Source organism: Hesperophylax consimilis, chromosome 18 (assembly GCF_061612785.1).
Source record: "Hesperophylax consimilis isolate HC1 chromosome 18, BYU_Hcon_1.0, whole genome shotgun sequence".
Lineage (NCBI taxonomy): Eukaryota > Metazoa > Arthropoda > Insecta > Trichoptera > Limnephilidae > Hesperophylax > Hesperophylax consimilis.
Window position 1 is genome coordinate 23838857 of NC_142853.1, and position 19526 is coordinate 23858382.

General features: G+C 36.1%; 1 protein-coding gene across 1 annotated transcript in view; it reads left to right on the top strand.

Moving 5' to 3' along the window:
- The first annotated feature begins 1703 nt into the window (after positions 1-1703).
- Ork1 (open rectifier K[+] channel 1) overlaps positions 1704-19526 on the top strand; it is a 39731-nt gene continuing 21908 nt past the window's right edge. Inside the window, exon 1 of the mRNA XM_089642235.1 lies at positions 1704-1848. Within this exon, the coding sequence (XP_089498361.1) occupies positions 1704-1848 (145 nt within the window). The remainder of the gene's footprint in view (positions 1849-19526) is intronic.

The window sequence follows — 19526 nt, forward strand, 5'->3', positions numbered from 1 at the left end:
ACAATAGCCAATAAACATGATTGTTAGTTGAATTGTAAATAAATCAATGAATTCATCGGGGAGTTTTCGTTTCAGAAATTATTCTGCAATTGTGTATTTTAATTGAAATATAGTTTTTACAATTTCAGAAAACAGAAAATTATCACCTCAGACCTAAAAGTGACTAAGAAAAACTAAAAATATAAGGAAAGATAATTTATAATTGAAATAAGGTTTTGATAGTTTTAGTAAACAACAAATTATCACATTGGGCCTAAAGGGAACTACTTCCAAAAACTAACAACAAATTAAAGGCATAGGTTTCTACAGAAAGATAATTTATTACGTGTTGACCATTTTGTTTGCTTATTTTGTCAAATGACTTAATTATGCACATTAGCGGAGATGGATGATCAACAAGTAAGGAAATAATTCACTTCATCGAGATCTAGTAATAATTCGGTTTATTCATTTCATTCACGTAAACGCTAAGTCGTTAAAAGTGAAGTGCTTTCAGCAAAACATGCAAGGAAATGTGAATTATGAAGGATATTAGTGCATAACATTGACGCATGACACCTTGTCACCATTATCGGTCTGCCAGTATCCTTCTCAGGCCATAGCCGGGCCGCGTCTTTAAAAGACCCGGGTCGCGTTCCGTTGGGTACATTTTCGGTTTCATCTAGGTGAGGAGGTGCGCTGCCAATGGTGCAAGCCCTGCGAATTGCGCATATCTGCCGTGCGCATATCGACACTAAGAATCAATCAGATAAATCGAACATTTAAGTCAATGCGAATCGATTCGGTACTTCAATCGGGTTCTGAGCGGTCCGCATGTACACACGAGTAGTACCACTTCAGCGCGAACATTCAAAATTATTGAATTGTCGTGTCTCTTTTTTTAATTTCTTAAGTCCGGTGTTGATTTATCACATTTCTGCTGTTTGATTAGTGTATTTGGCATCATGTGAGCCTTCAAACAATAAAGCAATTCGACGAGTTTTTAAATAAAAGTTTTCTCCCGGAGTAATTGATCGTGATGTTCCAATGAGGCGCGGATATGCCTTAATAACAACCGCAAACAACGCAGTGGAGCAGTTAAAACTGACACTAAATGCCGATTTGCCGGTTTGTTTGATTTTCCAATTGGCGGTTTCCAGCGCCTTCTGTGAATAGCGCTCTGGAAAACGTACAAGTGGTTCAAAGATCGTCACCGGCAACAAGTGATAGCTCGGAGAAGCGTCTGAAGGGTGGGAGAGTCCAGGAAGAAGTCAATAAAAACAGGATTGGGATGTACATCCCCTTGGAAGAATGACCCCATTGAAAAAGGGACTCGCTTTCGTGGGCTGCACTCCACCAGCCAGAGGCTCTGCTCAAGACCTCATTATGTTTTTACTGCAGTTGGACCTTCCAGGCCAAGAAAAGGACACTCCCGAGAGCAACAAGGGGTCAAAGAAAACGCAAATAGATCAACAATCCCTAATGGGACCTTTATGACCGTACCGCGTCGCAACGCTAGAGTCAATATCTTATAATCGTTACATAAAATCTCACAAGATATCGGGATAAAATAAAACAATATTAGAACTTGAGAAATTATCTGTGTTTGATAAAAATCATTTCGTGGAACTTTATTGGGCAATTGACTGAAGTACATTTCCTCGTGGTAGGGAATTTTCCGTGATTGTGTGTTCAAGTGAAGTGAGTTGAAGAAATCTTCCAAGATGATGTCCAAGAAGCAGTGGTCTGCCTTGCTGTGTCTGCACATCGCCTATCTCTTCCTTGGCGCCAGCATATTTTACCACATCGAGAGCCCCCTGGAACTAGAAAATAAGTTAGAAGAACTTAGGCAACGGATTGAAATAAAAAGTAAGAAAAGCTATTTTTAATAATCTTCTTAATTCATCGGTGAAAAGGCGCGATCATTTGACATTTCACCTGTCTGGAAATTTGTTGTTACGTTCCCATTCCGGTTTAAGATGGCCGCGTTGGATATTACCTTTTATACCGTCAGAAATAAATCACTCACGTTCGCATTATCCTGGTTCCTGCTACGAGTTATCAATCAATATTATGGTACCTACCATCAGCCAGAAGAATGTTTGAAAAAAGAATTGTCATTGACATTTCTTTGGATAAATTGTATAATTCCTTATTTGAAAAAAAAAAGTTAATTATTTATGGTTTATAATTAAGTAGGTGGGTATTTAAGTACATATAAAAATCAGAGGTAATTTTGGTTTTGAAGTAAGATAAGAGAAAATTAGAATTATGCTGTTTTGGACGTGAGGTCTACTGTTCACAGAATTAATAATAGATAATCTTTAATACAACACAAAAATATGTAGGTTTTGATTCTTATACAAATACCTTATACCAACGCATTTAGATATCAAGATTACAGTATTGCTAATAAATGACGCGTGTAACGGAAAAGGCGGTTAAAACCGAGTTATCGTTTGCAGAATCACATTGAGAATTGTTAAGTTATATGTACCCTAACAGTGTCGTATATAAGTGAGGAGGGGGGTTCAACCCCCACCCCTCATTATTCCTTAGGAAAAAAGGTACTAGTACTAGTAGATTACATTCGTGGAAAATACAACAATATTATTTTTCAAAGTATATAAATAATAAATAACGGTACGTAGAGGTCCCAAAAAAATTTATAATAAATTTTACAACCTCCCCCGTTCTCTTTTGTCCCTCCCAAAGTGTAACCCCCCTCAGGTTCCAACCCCCCCCCACGTGAATGCTATAAATAGATATGCCACTGTATTGTAATATTCATAAATCAGGAAATTGAGATATGGTGGGGCAATAATCACAGGCAGACAGGTACCTACTCGACTAACACGGATAAACATTTTTTTGTTTGTGCCGTGCACAATTTTTTTCGCACATTGTTCGTAGTGATGTCGAATTTCCGTAACTACAACTTTTAAACAAAAAAATCCAGTAAAATGTTTAGTAAACCATTTTTTAAGCACGCGGAAACTACTGTATTAAACGTATTTATAAGCAATTACTACAATTGTTCATACTTAAATTTCATGAAAATGACACGAAATTCACGTGAAAGAAAAACGTTCACGAAAATATTTAAACATTGTTCGAAATATAAATTAAACACACGATTGAAAAAAACTCACTGCATTAAATAGGGTTAGTACTTACTAATCTACATAAAATAATGTTTTTCCCAATATTTGATTTCCGGAAATATGTTTTTAAAAGTGTGCCTGGAAACGAACTAGATGACAGCGTTGATTGTTTGGACTGTGATTTCTCCCAGTTATAAAGGTAATATGTTCGTTTTGCTGTCATCTTCTATTTGTAAATTATCACATTGATAATTTTCTGATTTCTTTTCGAACGTTTCCACATTTTGTATTCGAACTCATTTACATGGAATGACATTTATAACACACTTCAGGTGTGACAGGTCTGTACTGGATTGCATAGCGAGCAATATGCAATTATATAAAACACTAAAACGAGTTATATAAAAAACGTCACCCCAATTATGGACACGGGATGAAAGAAAATAGTTACAATGTTGCTATCTATTGCAACCTAACCTATCTTATGTTTTTCTTCTAGACACGGCTTTGTAATTTTCCTCTTGTAATATAATATACATACTTACAAACACTTAAAAAAATTAAAAAACATGACCTAATTTATAAATCACACAAAACCACGAACAATGTGACCTTAGAACGGGGTACCCCAGTAAGGTCACATTCTTTTCGACATTTGTAAAAGATTATAAAATAAATAGCACATAATTTTTATGTATCACATTATCACATAAGGTATTTTTTACGACTTGATTACAAAACATCGACTTTTCTCCACTTTCTATAAATATAATATACATGTATTATATATATAAACCTTTTGGAAGAAATTCTCTAAATGATATGTGAAAACCCTATCAAAATCCGTTGCGTAGTTTAGAAGAACTAGGCGCACAGACTGACGCGGATAGCGACTTTGACTTATACTACTCGTATTTAGAGAAAAGGTTGTAGGTATGTTGCTGGTATGATGCTACGTAGATAAAAACAGTTTATTTTTAAACAAGTTCTGCTGTGTAATTATTATTACGCGTGACAGCTGTTTCGCCCTCTGAAGGCATTATCAAACTGATAGTTTGACAGTTTGACAGTTTGACAGTTTGATAATGCCTTCAGAGGGCGAAACAGCTGTCACGCGTAATAATAATTACACAGCAGAACTTGTTTAAAAATAAACTGTTTTTATAAACCCAATAATAATATTATTGAATATATAAAAAATAAAAATTAAAATGGAGTTCTACAAATTAAACTTAATAACAATAAATGCTACGTAGACACTAGAAAGCGTCATCTCATTGGATGGCTAGAAACTTGAATATATATTTTTATAATACAGCGCACTTGAAGTGATTTTTCACGAAAACGGCGCTATATAAATTAGCCAAATATTATTATTATTATTAAAAGATGCAGGTTCTAGAACCAAGATGTTGGGCATAACCTCACAGAACGTTCTGGACTAAGCTCGCATTTAGAATAGTAACATCTCTCTTATGTTATTGGCTGAGCATATGGAAGTACTGTTTAATCTCGATCATTTAACCTTCTGTCTGTAAATTTGTTGTTACGTTCCGTTTCCTTACTTTGACTAGGTGGCTTCTTTGACTGAGCTTTTCAGTAATACGGTACTTGCCAGAAGAAAGTTCGAATAAAGAATTGTCATTAAAATAGTCACGATTCTTTGGACAAATTGTATAATTCCTTATTTGAAAAAGAAAATACTAAACATACGCGGTAGGATTTCTTGCATTTAGAAATCCTCCTTTTTTCACTATAAATTTATTTGTACAAAATTATAAACATAATTGAAAACTGACTAACTAACCATTACGCTATTTCCCCGCAGAAGTAGGCAGAGAGGACGGACCGCCAAACAACTCGGTTTTGGCACATATTTCTTGCCTCATTCACGTTCATACATCATCTCATACATACTCTTCTATTGTTCTGACTCTTGACATGGCCCGACTCAAGTATCGGATTCACTTGATCGCGCCACATCTTCCTTGGGCGTCCCCGACTTCTGCCACCATTCACATTTGCGTCATATATTCTCCTTACACTCCTTTCTTCGCTTATTCAATCTAAATGCCCAAACTTGATCGTCCCTTTCTTAATCTTACTCATAACGCTTACCTTGCATTATTTGCGGATCTCTGAAAACAGAGTAATAATTCACATTTTATGTAACATTATTCAGTAACCACTATAAATGGTGTATGGGATATGATATAGGTTAAAACAGTGATAAAATTCCACCACATTTTAGCTTTCTTTATTGCACATTTTTTGCTAGATTTAATTGGAACGTCTGCGCGGCCTTTTACATACAAAACTTAATTTTGGATTTGAGGCCAAATGCTCAACCAAATTGAATATATAATTTTGATTTGAGGTCAAATTCTCAACCAAATTGAATGTATATTTTTGAATTGAGGCCAAATGCTCAGCCAAATTAAATGTATATTTTTGATTTGAGGCCAAATGCTCAACCAAATTGAATATATATTTTTGATTTGAGGCCAAATGCTCAACCAAATTGAATATTTATATGTTTGAAATAAAATATGAAAACAAATATGTAATATATATGGAATCTATTTTATTTATTTGTGTTTTAAATTATAAAATATTAAAGAATTCGTTTTGTCGAGATTTTAGAGGAAACTTTGGCAATTATTTGTGACTTATTTAAAAAATATATAATTTACCTTACATACTATTTAAATATGATGAAATATAAAATAAAATGAGTTTATGGGACACAAAATTTTTATTTCACTTTATAAATACATATTTCTTTATGTTCACAGTTCACAGTAGGTTCGCAAGATTATTTTTTTATGAATTAGTATTGACTTTCCAAATTTTCCTCTAAAATCACGAAAAATCTAGTATATTTTATAATTTAGAATACAAGTAACCAAGATAGCTCATACCCGTAATAGATATTTTCTATACACATTGATTTTTAAAAAGAATCAGTTTGGTTGGGTATTTTGGCTTCAAATTTAAAATTAAGTTTTGTTGCAAAACGCCGCTTAGCCGTAGATGTTATTCTCATTTTGTTTTGTTTTATTATCGATGCAGTTTATTCTTTATATATTTATTTGACACAGATGGCCATGTGGGTTCCCTCCGGGACAATCTCATATAGAATGATATTTAGGTATGTTATGCAGAGGGTATTAAGAGAGGAATGTGTGCATTAGGAAGAGACTGATGTTGTAGGAGGGAGAAAGCACAAAATATGTTGGACATAAGAACCATATTAAACCGCCCACCACTTTAAGGAAAAGGATAACAGTGTGTGAATGGTGGGCACGCTTTGCACGTCACTGTACCTACTAATAAATAAAACAAACCCACCATTACCAATTACCACCTGACGTCTGTGTTGCAATCAGTCTAGTCTAGTATAATACCGGTGGAAACATAAGAGAAGAGTATACGCATCTTTTTGCACTACGTCTAGGTTTTTAGATATCTGAAGACTCTATGGGGGTATCTTTAAGATGTGTAAAGGGGTCAACCATTCATTGTTTGACTACAATTCTATTCTTCTTCTTAAGTATGTTCCTTATTGCTGAGGATCGTGACCCCTGATCCAATTTCAAGGCTCCTCTACTGCGTGGAGAGCCAAGGATACTCCAGCGCATTGGTGACTTTCCTCTACGTCTTCTACCTTCCACTTATGCCAGTATCTACTAGTTTCTCCCAATTGGAGGCATCAGTTTGGCGAGCTACGCCTCCAGCATCACATTTTGAGGGTCTTTATCCACTTTCTTTTGCTGGCTCTAAGTGTCCATTTTTCCACACAGTATACATACATACGAGTCTCATCTAGGTGGTCTTCGTTATGCCTCTATCACTCTACCACTAGTGTATGGCTGGGGATTAATGCTACATATAAGCGCCTATCTCAGATTTAAGAAATTTGAGTTAGGTACATATCAGAAAGTACCCTAAAACTTCCATAATTTTAATGCTATGAATCTCTACGTCAAGTTTGCAATGGTCTTTACAGAAAAAATCATATATTTTCTTGGGGACTTCTAATTTCATAGAGAGTACCTGCTAGCTCTGTAGTATCTAACTTACCACTTACAGTAAAAATCCTGATTTTGAGCTAATTGCGTTGGTGGTCACGAAATTTTAATTTCGAACCTTTTTAGCCAAAATCAGAAATGATTGGGTCTTAATTTGTACCATTTTATTGTCTATTCAAAAGCCCTGACAGTTATTAGTGTTTCACTGCCCTTTGAAGGCGTGCCAAACAAAAAGCAATCACGGACTGTAATAATATCATCCGTAACGATGTTGGGCGCCTGTTTGTGCATACGCAGAAGGTCATCGACCAACTGAAAACAATGTAGAGGGCAAAACTGATCCCTGTGGAATACACCAACAACCAAATAATAATGAAACTACGCAATAGTGGCAAGGATATCTAATAAACAAAAAGAAAAATGGTGCACCGAGAAAAGTTTTAGAAAATATTACAATCATTCATGCAACAAAAGATACCATACGATACGATATATTATTCAATTCGAATGAAGAGATTGTTGTGTTCATCCTCTCTACCTACACCAGCGGTGAAATAGCGTGATGATTAATAGTTAAGTTAGAAACTTTACATTCACAATATTTTTTTTCATGAACTTTTGTCAAATAAGTCTTTAGTTAATTCGTTTTAGAAATACTCTGAAAATGTTTTATTTAGTCGCGAAAATTTGTTAGTAGTTAGTTAGTAAATGATTGCAAATTTGCTTTGTGGCATTGAAAAAAATAAAGTTTGTTGGAACCAATGTATACTTTGTATCCTGAAACATGTACATTAAAAAAATTGGTTTAAACAAGGTTTATTATTTTCATTTAATTTAAATTATGTTCTTTGGTCAAAAAATATTTTAAAACCAATCAATGTTATTTGTTTAATTAATTTATAATCGTATAGGTACCATTAAAAAGTTGCGAGATATATAATAGATTTTTCCTTGCTGGTTGACCGACCGGTCAGTGTCGGTCCCACCCAGGCTTCGTGAGTTCAATTCGTCGGCTGGCTAAGACCTACACCACCACACAAGCATCATTATACACGTGCTGTGGTGTTAGCAGGGGTATTTAAAATATCATCACGTTATTCGTAACCCGGAAATGTTTGTGTTTCTTTTAAAAAAAATGAAATTATTATCATGAACCAAGTAACATATAACTGGTGTTATTCAATCTGTAAATGGATAATTGTAGACCAGAATTGAAATAGGTGGGATTAGGCGCGAAAATGAGCAATCTGATAGTATGCTGCCTGTTGTATGTTGATCATGCGGTGCTGATTTCTAACAATATGGAAGATCAACAGTCTCTCGTATCAAGAATGAACGAAGTATGTATGAACAATGAGTTAATGATGAATGTAAAAGTAAGCTAAAGTCATAGTGTTTGAAAGAGACAGTACGAAAACAGTGTGCAGTATAGTTGTGAATGATGAATACTTGGAGCAGGTGGATGAGTTTGTGTATTTGGAAAGTATGTTTACGACTTTTACGAGAGATGGGAAGGCTGATAAGGATAATGAAATAAGTGTAAATTTAGGAAACTCCATTAATGGAGGATAGAACGCGATGAGCGCTAACAAAAAAATGTCAGAAGAAGCGAAGCTAGCAGTCCAAAATGGAGTGCTGGTACCTACCCTGATGTGTGGCAGTAAGGCATGGGACAGGCAGAGCAAGGACGAAAGTAGACTGAGTGCTGTAGAAATCAGATCCCTGAGGCGTGTGTGTGATAAAACCGCGTGTGAGAAATTTGGAGATTCACTAATAATGCATACATAAGATGTAAACTTAATGAGTAAGTTTAAGAAAGGGACGCTTAGATAGTTTGGGCATGTAGAGGGAATGTACAAAGAAAGGAGTGTGAAGAGAATATATGACGCGAATGTGACTGGTCGAAGAAGAAGTTGAGGACGTCCGAGGAAGACGTGACACGATCAAGTGAACCAGAAACTTGAGTTGGGCCATGTGAAGAGTCGGAATAACAGAAGAGTTCGTACGAGACGATGTGAATGTGAATGACGCAAGAAAAAATTTCATTTAATAATGGAAATCAATGTAGAACAAACATATTACATGATGGTAAATCCAAAAACACCCCGACTACAGATTATGAAACCACAAAAATTTTGCGCGGGACTAATGTTGCCAACGTAAAAACATAGAAACTGCTATCTAACATTTAATATTACAGCGTCATGGCCACATGTTCAGTATTTGAATCAGTATGTTTTGTAATGGTATCACTCAATTGCCAGGGCTCCTACCAGGGAGCAACTTGACAAATGTAAATTATCTCTCATAGCGAGGTTGAGGACCGACTGATATTTGGGGCTTATGAAAAAAAGATGAGTGGAGATAGTAGGAAGAATGTTGCAAAAAAGCATTTAAAATGGAAAATGCAAAATGGTTTTTATAAAAGCATTTAAAATGCAAAATGGAAAATACCCATTTTGCATTTCCATTTGAAATGGATTTATTTGAAATAAAGCACATCTCTGGTCACAAGACAATGTTTGTTGGCGGTCCTTCCTCTCTGCCTACCCCTGCTGGAGACGGCGTGATGGTTAGTTGGTTAAGTATTATATTCAATTTTATTTTAAATTCCTTTGCAATCATATGTTTATATAATATTAATCTTTTCAATAAACAGATTGCTCAATTGTCATGAAGATCAAATGTAATTTTCTTCACTGATACGTTTTACGGACAAAAATCGATCGATTACGATTATTGATTATACCTAGAAAATTTTATAATTTCATGCATTGACTTCTAATTAGATTTTTATTTATCATAAAAGCGATTATTTATCTAACTTTTGAGCACGCTAGATACATAATAATTAAAGAAATTAGGTTCACTAACGACAATTAAACATGTAAATAAATTATATTGTATTTCCAAGTACCTATATTGTCTACGATTAGTTTGTTTAATTGGGCTTACACAACTTGTTGATGAAGTGCGGTATACTTCTAAAATATTGATTTTAATTTCTTTCTTTATGATATTTCTTTGTATCTTATCATATATGATACTGGCTAATCGTTTCATCTTCGATTTATCAGATTCGATTTGTTGCCAAAATCGGCCAAAATTTAATAAAAGGAGACGTTTTCCGGATCTCATCCGTCTTTTTAATTTTTCTTTGAAGTGTCCTGTAGACAATACTATCTGCAAGGACATAGTAATAATAAGATCTTCTAGCTGGAGATTGCCTCAATAGCATGACGGAGGTAAGAGTTCCTTGATTTTTGACCCATAGATCGCGAGTAGTAGATACCTACTCTTTGGAATTTAAACAATTTATCTAAGTTAATATTCAAACTTTGTTAGTATCCAAATAACGTGACACAACTTGAATAGAACTTTCATAGAATTAACAATAATTTTTATGTTAACCGTGATGAATTGTTTAAATTTTGTGAAACAACACGACCTAAGTCCATACCATTCAGAATCGAGACATTGCTTCAAAGGCTTTAGCCGTATAAAGTGTTTCTCATATTCTCTTATTTAATAAATCAAATCAATATTTCCTACGAAATCATGCGATCTGTGAGTAGGTACTTAAATACACCTACATACTTAATTGTAAAATATAATTTAATAATAATAAGTGTTTTATAATCTTATTTTTAATAACAAATAGATATAATTATATCATCACAGGGATCTAAGTATTCATTTTGATTTATGTAACATTTATTCAATTTCAAATAAGGAATTATACTATTTGTCCAAAGAAACGCCACTTTATATTTTAAAACTTCCGACTATTTCTTATTTCAAACATTCTTCAGGCAAGTAAGTACCATAATATTGAAAAAATGCCGATTGACGATTTCCCATTTGAAAAAAGAATCTTCACTGACCAAAGTCAAAGTTAGCCGCCTAGTCAAAATAAGCTATCTAGTCAAAGTAAGACTTGCTTGAATAAAAAATGCTTTGCGGTGAGACAATTAAAGAAGATTCAAATCACTATTAAAATAGTTTACCATTGAATGCGTTGCATACGAAATTACACCCGAATTATGCAGCTTCAGATTAACTTTGAAAATGGACTGTAAAAACAAACAAAAAATAACGAAATGGTGTTGTAAAAGTAGACGTAGGAACAAAACAAAGGTATGGGAAGCAATTGATATCACTAATAACAGGAGCAACTCTGCGAAGGAGTACGAAACAACCACTTTAATTTGTTATAGTTGTAACGAAAGCACACTAGTTGTATTCGTACCGCGATACCTCGAGGTAATTACCATGAAATACGAGTAGGTACAACAAATAACATCGACCCGCTTCCCTATTTTTTTCTTCTTCCTCCAAAAAACAAAAGCACTCGAACTTGCACAATTTTATTGCCATATGTTTCATATTTCAAACAACTTCCAACTAGTAGTGACGGTTAGGGAAAGGTAGGAACTGGATAAATATGACAATCTCGGTAGGTAACTAACTATTCATTTCGAAATCAAACACCGTATTTAGTTTTATTTAATTACCAGTTCTGGCTTCCCAACCTCCCTTTTTCCACCTCCTAATTCTTGCAACCTCACAAAATTCCCCATCACACGTAGATTAATATATACAAACCACAGACATAGGAATTAATAGACGAGAAGATAATGGCGAGGGGTAAAATCAACTGTTGAAGAACGAGGGGGGTTAAGCTGACTGTGATTCGTCAATAAATCAATCTGACAGTAAATAGGCATCTCGCATTATAATATCACCATTTACTTCTTAAAAGTAAAATCTGATTTTGAATGAATAGACATTTTTACATGGGAGCGCAAATTACTCGCCACGTTATGAACTAATTTGCGAAGTCCAAATTCGGCAAAGTAAATTTCTTCTGTTTGCAGAGTCGTAGTTAGTTTCAGAGTATTTAGTTAAGACACTTTTACAAATGTTTCATAATTTACTTACCCCAGTAAACAACGATGAGCACACTTGAGAATCGCTACATTGTGATGTGATAGTATATGTTTCTAAAACTGATCCATATAATACGGTGTGAATAAGCTAAAAATAAAGTAAAATAATGCTTACTTATGGAATGTAATACGACAATTGGGTTTATTCTCTTTTTCACATCTATTTTTACAAGTTTTCATATCACAAGCAACCATTTTGCCGTGTTATTTCGTAAAATGCCTCGACCATAGCTCGACGCTAGTTCGAACAAGAATGATGACGTCACATTCTCAAGATTCACGGGAAGCCATACGCGAGCCCAGCCGGCTCCAATGGAACCGGTATGGGGAGTGGGGAATAATACGCTTTTAATCACTTAGGGAAGGTCTACTAATATTCATATGTCTATGATACAAACCAAGTTACTTGAGTAAAAAATGCCGAGAGAATTATGAATCCACTTCAAGTAAAAAAAAGCTACAATAAAAAAATACTTTTACACCACTTCGATTTTAATTTACTTTATTTTTGTAGTAATTCTCACAAGGAGAACACACTTCGTGGTGAGACAGTATAATAAAAAACTTATTACGAGTACTTACGTGGGTAACTGTCTTATTTTAATTATAATGTCTCTCAATCTCGCCACAAAAATAATAATAAAAAATCTTTTTATTACTTTTGACTTCAGCGTCCATTCAATAAGATAGGTACCTAATTAGACAGGTTGAATTACTAATAAATTCTTTATACAGCACCTACCTAACATTTACATTAAAAATATAAATAAAGTGGTTTAAAACTAAGTATTTTTTTTAAATTTATATTATTTCAAATCACGAAGTGTTTGCTTTCTTCGATAATTTAAATGTTTATTTCATGACAGTTTTGATTCTTAGATAAACTTCTTATCTTATTGATTTTGCATTATTTCATATCGATTGTTAACAATTTTATCGCAGTAAAGTGTGTATTTTATAAAAAATTACCAATAATTCGTATCGTAGTCGATAAATCGAAAGATGTGTTCATTACGGATACCGTAAAAGTGTGGAAGTTTTCTGATTTGAGAGGAGGTTATGGGTAACCAACACCTCTACGACAGGTCATCCCAAGTTTTTCGCTACGTTTGGTGACTTAGCAGGGGTGCCCGGGTTTATGGATTGAGGTTTATCCAGGTCTTGGCGGCGGTTTTATGCTAACTCAACACAGTGAATATTCAACACACTTTTAAAAAGTGATACAAAGTCATTAAAAACGATGAAATTTTTTTTAACCTAACCTAACCTAAACTAACATAACATACTTAACCAAGTTAAAAAAGTTTGTGTTTCATCACTTTCCATGACTTTATATAACTTTTTGAAGATATGATGAATTATAATTCGAGTCAGGAGATGTCGGTTGAGTGAGTCCCATTGACCGATCCCTACGGATAATAGAAACAGTACCTTACAATTAAAATATTTTATGTAAGACGGTTCGAAAATTGAGATTTTAGTAATAAGTTCATCAGAAATAATTAAAATAAACCTGGTCGAAAGACCGATTTTCTAGACCCGTTAGGGAAAATTCGACCGTAGGTCCGTCCATTACGCCTGGCCGCGCGCCTATATTGTTTTTACACGACTTCATCGCTTATGTCATTAAGATTGCCACTTTATTTCAGAGATTGGCTCGGGCAATTTCAACCGCAAATCTGTGTAATACATCAGAACCGCGCGTCGCATATTTTTGTGCACGGCTGCTTCACTTATGTCGTTAAGATTCTGGCTTTATTTTAGGGTATTGTCTCGTCTTAAGTTAATTTCGTAATATTACCGAAGATTTAATCGTCAACTTATCGATTAGATATCTAATCATTTTCTTGTCAATAAAAAGAAATGTTTATTGTTCGTTACCAGGCGTCGGGATAAATAATAGGTAATAATAATTAATAATACATTCGTTTCGTTTTTGTTTACGAAAGTAAAAATACATGACAGCTAATTATCTGTACTTATAAATTAATTTCAGTATTACATTAAAATAATTGTCAGAATTATTTTAGGTTTTATTAGATCTGGTAGGATTAGGATAAAAAAACAAAAATAAATCTCACAGTCTGATACCGATCAATTAATATAAATTATATGAATACCTACTTACCCACAGTTTAATATAAAAAATTAGAACGCTTGCTTTAATAACGATTCAAAATTTATTTAATTATTAACCGATTAATAATATAAAAGCGCTGTTATTGTTTTTCTTTGTTTTGTCATCGCTTTGTATAAACTACATTTAGTGTTATATGTATTATTAGATCTGCATGCATTGGGTAAGGCACACTGTAAAGCGGCCGCTACACTACTCGCTTCGACGCTTCGACGAAGTCCTCGACGAAGTTAGCCGAAGTTCGAAGTGCGTGCCCACACACTCGTGCAACTTCGCGAGTAACTCAGTCCAACCAGTCAGTGATTGGTTTATTTATGCCGTGACGCTTCGAGTCCTTTGACTCGGGCGCATTTACCGACAACAATCGGAAGTCGGGCGAAGCGAAGCGAAGTTGCCCGAAGCGAAGCGAAGTTCGTGCCCACACTATCGTATTCGGTCAACTTCGATCAACTTCGCGAGTAGTGTAGCTGGGCTATAGGAATAATTTTAAGAACATCAGCACGTGTCAGCTACACTACTCGCTTCGACGCTTCGACGAAGTCCTCGACGAAGTTAGCCGAAGTTCGAAGTGCGTGCCCACACACTCGTGCAACTTCGCGAGTAACGCTTCGAGTCCTTTGACTCGGGCGCATTTACCGACAACAATCGGAAGTCGGGCGAAGCGAAGCGAAGTTGCCCGAAGCAAAGTGAAGTTCGTGCCCACACTATCGTATTCGGTCAACTTCGATCAACTTCGCGAGTAGTGTAGCTGGGCTTTAACACTAAATTACCGTCTTAAGTTTGTTATGGTAAGCACACTTGAAGTGAAACGACACTAAACTGCGCTATATAAATGCGATATTATTATTATTATTATTAATGGCCTCAATATCTCTTCTAGCTAAGTCCTCCATCATTGCACTAGCAAGAACTTCTGCTTATTATTACGTACACGGAGAAAAATGCTAATTTATTAAGAATCTCTTCAAATTATTGGTATTCAAGTTAAAAATGGGATTGCAGGCCCTTAACGAATGAATCAATAGATTTCCTGTTAAAATTTTAGTAAAATACAATGACGTCGGAACACGTGCTCATAAAATAAATAGAATCTCTTCAAATTATTGGTATTCAAGTTAAAAATGGGATTGCAAGCCGTTTCCTGATAAAATATTAGTAAATTCATAATATGTCGGAACACGTGTTCATGCACCTGTATTTGCCTTGATAATAAATAATTATTTATTTTATGAACACGTGTTCCAACGTCATGATAATATATTGTATTTTACTAAAAGTTTAACAGGAAACCAATTGATTCATTCGTTAAGGGCCTGCAAACCCACTTTTAACCGGATTACCAATAATTTGAAGAGATTCTTTTGTATAAAATAAGTAGCGATACTCTTTTGTATATTACTGCAATACTTAACAAACGCAAATCATAATATATGCCACTTTTTAAAGTACCTATGTAAGTTACCTGTGTAAGTAAGTGCCCGAAAAAACATAAATAAAATATGTTTATCGAATTATGTAAATATTATTATTGTAGGTAAAAAAAAACTATAAACTCACGTTGATGGGAAATTCGTGAAGGAAGTGAAAATCTAACTTAAGGCGAAATAGGTAGACTTGACCTGAAATTTGTCAATTTTTAGGCCAATTTTAGACGTATGGACACTTTTCTTCAAAAAAACACAAATTGATTTCGAAAGATCTTTATTTTATCTGGTAAAGCAAGATGTTAAATTTTGAAAAATAATGTTATTTTCTTATCATAATAAAGTGTTACCATTGGTCAATGCGCAGATTTGTTGCATTTTCATAGGTGAATTTGTATTATACAACAAATATTTCAATTCATATAATTATACAGTATAAACAATCGATAAATTATCTACTAATACTTTGTATAAGAATTTTAGTTTTATTTCAAATAAAATTACTAATAAATAAATCCGAGCACGCGTTTTGTGACGAAAATCCCTCAATTTGACTATTTATTTATGGTCTTACAAATTAGTTCAGATTTTTTTACAAAAATAATTAACCAAGACATTATTGAAACATTAGAAATAATTTATGACCAAAAAATATATTCTTAAAGTATATAATAGTAATTAATTTCGATTCGCGTTTGTGCATTTTTATTAACTCGGCACAAGACAAAATTTTGTCAGTGTCCGCCCGCGAGCGGACGTGCAGTCCATTGTGGGATGAGAACATAGACCAAATACATCAATGGATGAGAAATAACAAGTTCTTCTTCATTTTCTTGTTCTTGGCAATGAAATAGGTTTTCAATATTCGTTTCAGATACGTGTTTGTTTAGCTGTGAGAGAAGTAATATGTATGATACGAGTGAGGATTACAAGGGTTCTATCGTGATTTGACAGAAGAGATAACCTCACTGAGTCCCTGGCAATTTCCCCACTTTCGCAAATGTTTTCCTTTCAATCCACCTGTCAAAACGTTATCATTGTTATAACCCCAAAATTGAACGAAATCAAATTATTATTTTATATAATCCTATAATTCGAAGACAATCTAATTTTGTGGAAAATGTTTTAAGAAATTGATAACCCTAATTTCGTAATTACAACGCATTAAGTAACAGCCGTTTCCAGTCTAATGGACAAGTTTGTAAGTTAATGAACCTTACCAAGGTGACAAAAAGTTTACGTTTTATCGTACCTAATCGAACCATAATATTATTATTGCAATTTTTCTGACGAATATTTGCTAGAAAATGTAGCAATGTTTTATGAGACGTAACCTCATTAACATTTCGCAAATAATTCGCTGAACCAATGGACGCATACTAAAAGCACGTAAGTTTTCTTTTATCGTGTTTTCGCTGTGGCATACATCCACGGGGTTAACCTTTGTCAGTTTCGTAAAATATTTTCAAGGACAACCAAGGAAGTTAAATTACGTGACTCTTATATTTAGTAAATCCATGGCCTACGTTCTATTCCGCCTACTGAGATACTGCAGCCCTACGGAAAAGTTCCTGGAGGTGAGAGTGCACTCTTTCAGAGCGCTCTCCGCCACCACATAGGAAGCATATGACGCAGACTACGCCAATCAAATAATACTATAATCACTACCATGGTTGGCTGGATGGAGTCCCCTCTGATGGCCCTCTTGAAACGGCAGATGTTTATAACCTCCATAAACGGCTGCTTGCATACGTTTTTGTGTTTAATTTTTTTCTTTTTTTTTCCGCATTTTCTTATGCCTATCGAATATCCATGTATTGTTATTGTAACGGACGTAGTTGACCATATTATTTAATTTCATAAAAATTGTTTACTTTTATAAAATGTCCCTACTCCACGCCACTGGCAAAATCACCACTCCCCGCCACTGGTCATTTTATCCAGTTTTCGGCCCAAGCGGCTTGAAAACTTTGTCTACGAACGGCATCGATACCGCGTCGCCGGCTTACCTGCCGCGTAGATCGATGTCCAGCATTTTTTCTATGTAAAAATTACATAGAAAAATCAATTTTTAAACATTGCAAATATGTATATTTTACTTGTTCATCCCCTCGGCGGTAGTCAAATAAACACTATTTTCGATATACTACCGCTGAGGAGATATTAAAAAAGCTGTTTTTCACCCATATGTAAACCCATTTTTGAACAATATTTTTTACCCTTTTTGCGTGTACAAAAAATCCAGGAACCTCGTAGCATAGTGAATCTTATCTCTTTCTGAGCGCTATGTTACGGGGGACCTCGGAAAAATACTAACTTAACATGTTTTACAAATTTGATCGCTTGAGATCATTTTTACACATTTATTTTACAAACATTTCTTATTTTTTGTCGTATCTTGACAAACAAAAAATCTAGTTGTCAAGATACACATTCCTATAACTACTATGCATTTAAACTATGTAATTATCATTCATGTAAGCGCTCAAAATCTTTTCTAACTCTCAAATTTAAGCGACTACTATCACCAGTACTACCGACAAAATGAATATGCAACAGTTTGTCGGAGGCTATAAACTCATTGTTGGCGCGGGTACAACCCCCCACCACTTTTGGGCTCCTAGCCCAATGTCGGGCGCGAGTCAGGCTAATTAAATATAAGCAGCCACATAATTAAAAATAAATCAGTTCATCTTTACCACCAAAACCAAGCGTTTTATTTATCAACAAGTGACTCCTGCTCAACATCTGCCTCACCTCGCCGAGTCTTCTGCTCCAAGATCTTCTGGTGTTACCTCTTCGAGACCAGCCGGCCCTCCTTTGGAAAACCGCCAACACCAGAAGCGAGCAGAGACGAAAGCACACCCAGTGCCCACCATTCACCAAGCCTGGGTGCGGGAGGCAGATTTCATCACCAATATCAACTACAATCATCATCATCGGCCGTAAAGGAGCATCTCATCGGTTGAAGACACGGTTTGGACCCGGCGCCTAAATCTGCAGTCTTGTGCGGACTCCCGTCCAGTACAAGTGGTCCTTCGAGCCGGATTCTCACACGCCTTCAACCAGGATGTCTCCAACTTTACGGTCGAGCCGGATCCAAGACGATGGATCCTCAACACCATCTGCAGATGCCCTGGACGCTGGGTCTCAGGCCACGGCTGCGGTTCACGTCACGCCTGACGTAACCCCCATGCCCACGCCCAGCACTACTCCTGACATGGCACCACCTGCACATCATGACTCACCGCCCTCCACATCTCAAGAGGATGCGATGGAGTCATTGCGACAACAGCTTCGCAGTCAAACCGAGCACATTGAGAGACTTAAAGCAGCTCTTCAATCAGCTCCAACAGCAGCAGCCCCTGCCCCTCCTGGACTTTCGAAGCTCCTGGAGAGGTCACCACCATCATGGACGCAGCCCGGCCAATCGAGCCCGGTGCCTCTGGTGGACCAGAGGTACGAGGAATCAGCAGCAGCAGTGCCTGCCCGATCTGGACCCGTACTCCTGGAAGGGTATCCTGCCCAAGGAGGACCCTGGCGCTTCCAAGGGTACAGCCCTGGATGGGTGCAGCCCGGCCAACCGAGCCCGGTGCCTCTGGTGGACCAGAGGTACTCAGCAGCGGCGCAGCCAAGGCCAGCCGGTCCCCCGCCCTCGTCACCCTGGCCCAATGCAGGGTGGCCAAACATGATGCAGCCTGGACCCTCTGGCCCCGTACCGCCCGCCCCTCTGATAGAACAGAGGCAAGCCGTACCTGAAGTGCCAGCCGGACCTGTACCTCTGGTGGACCAGAGGTACGCATCACGAGCGCAGCAAGAGCCAGCAGGCCCTGCGCAACCAGCACCCTGGACCATTCAGGGATGCCCAGTACTGGTGCAGCCTGGACCTCATGGCCCTGTGC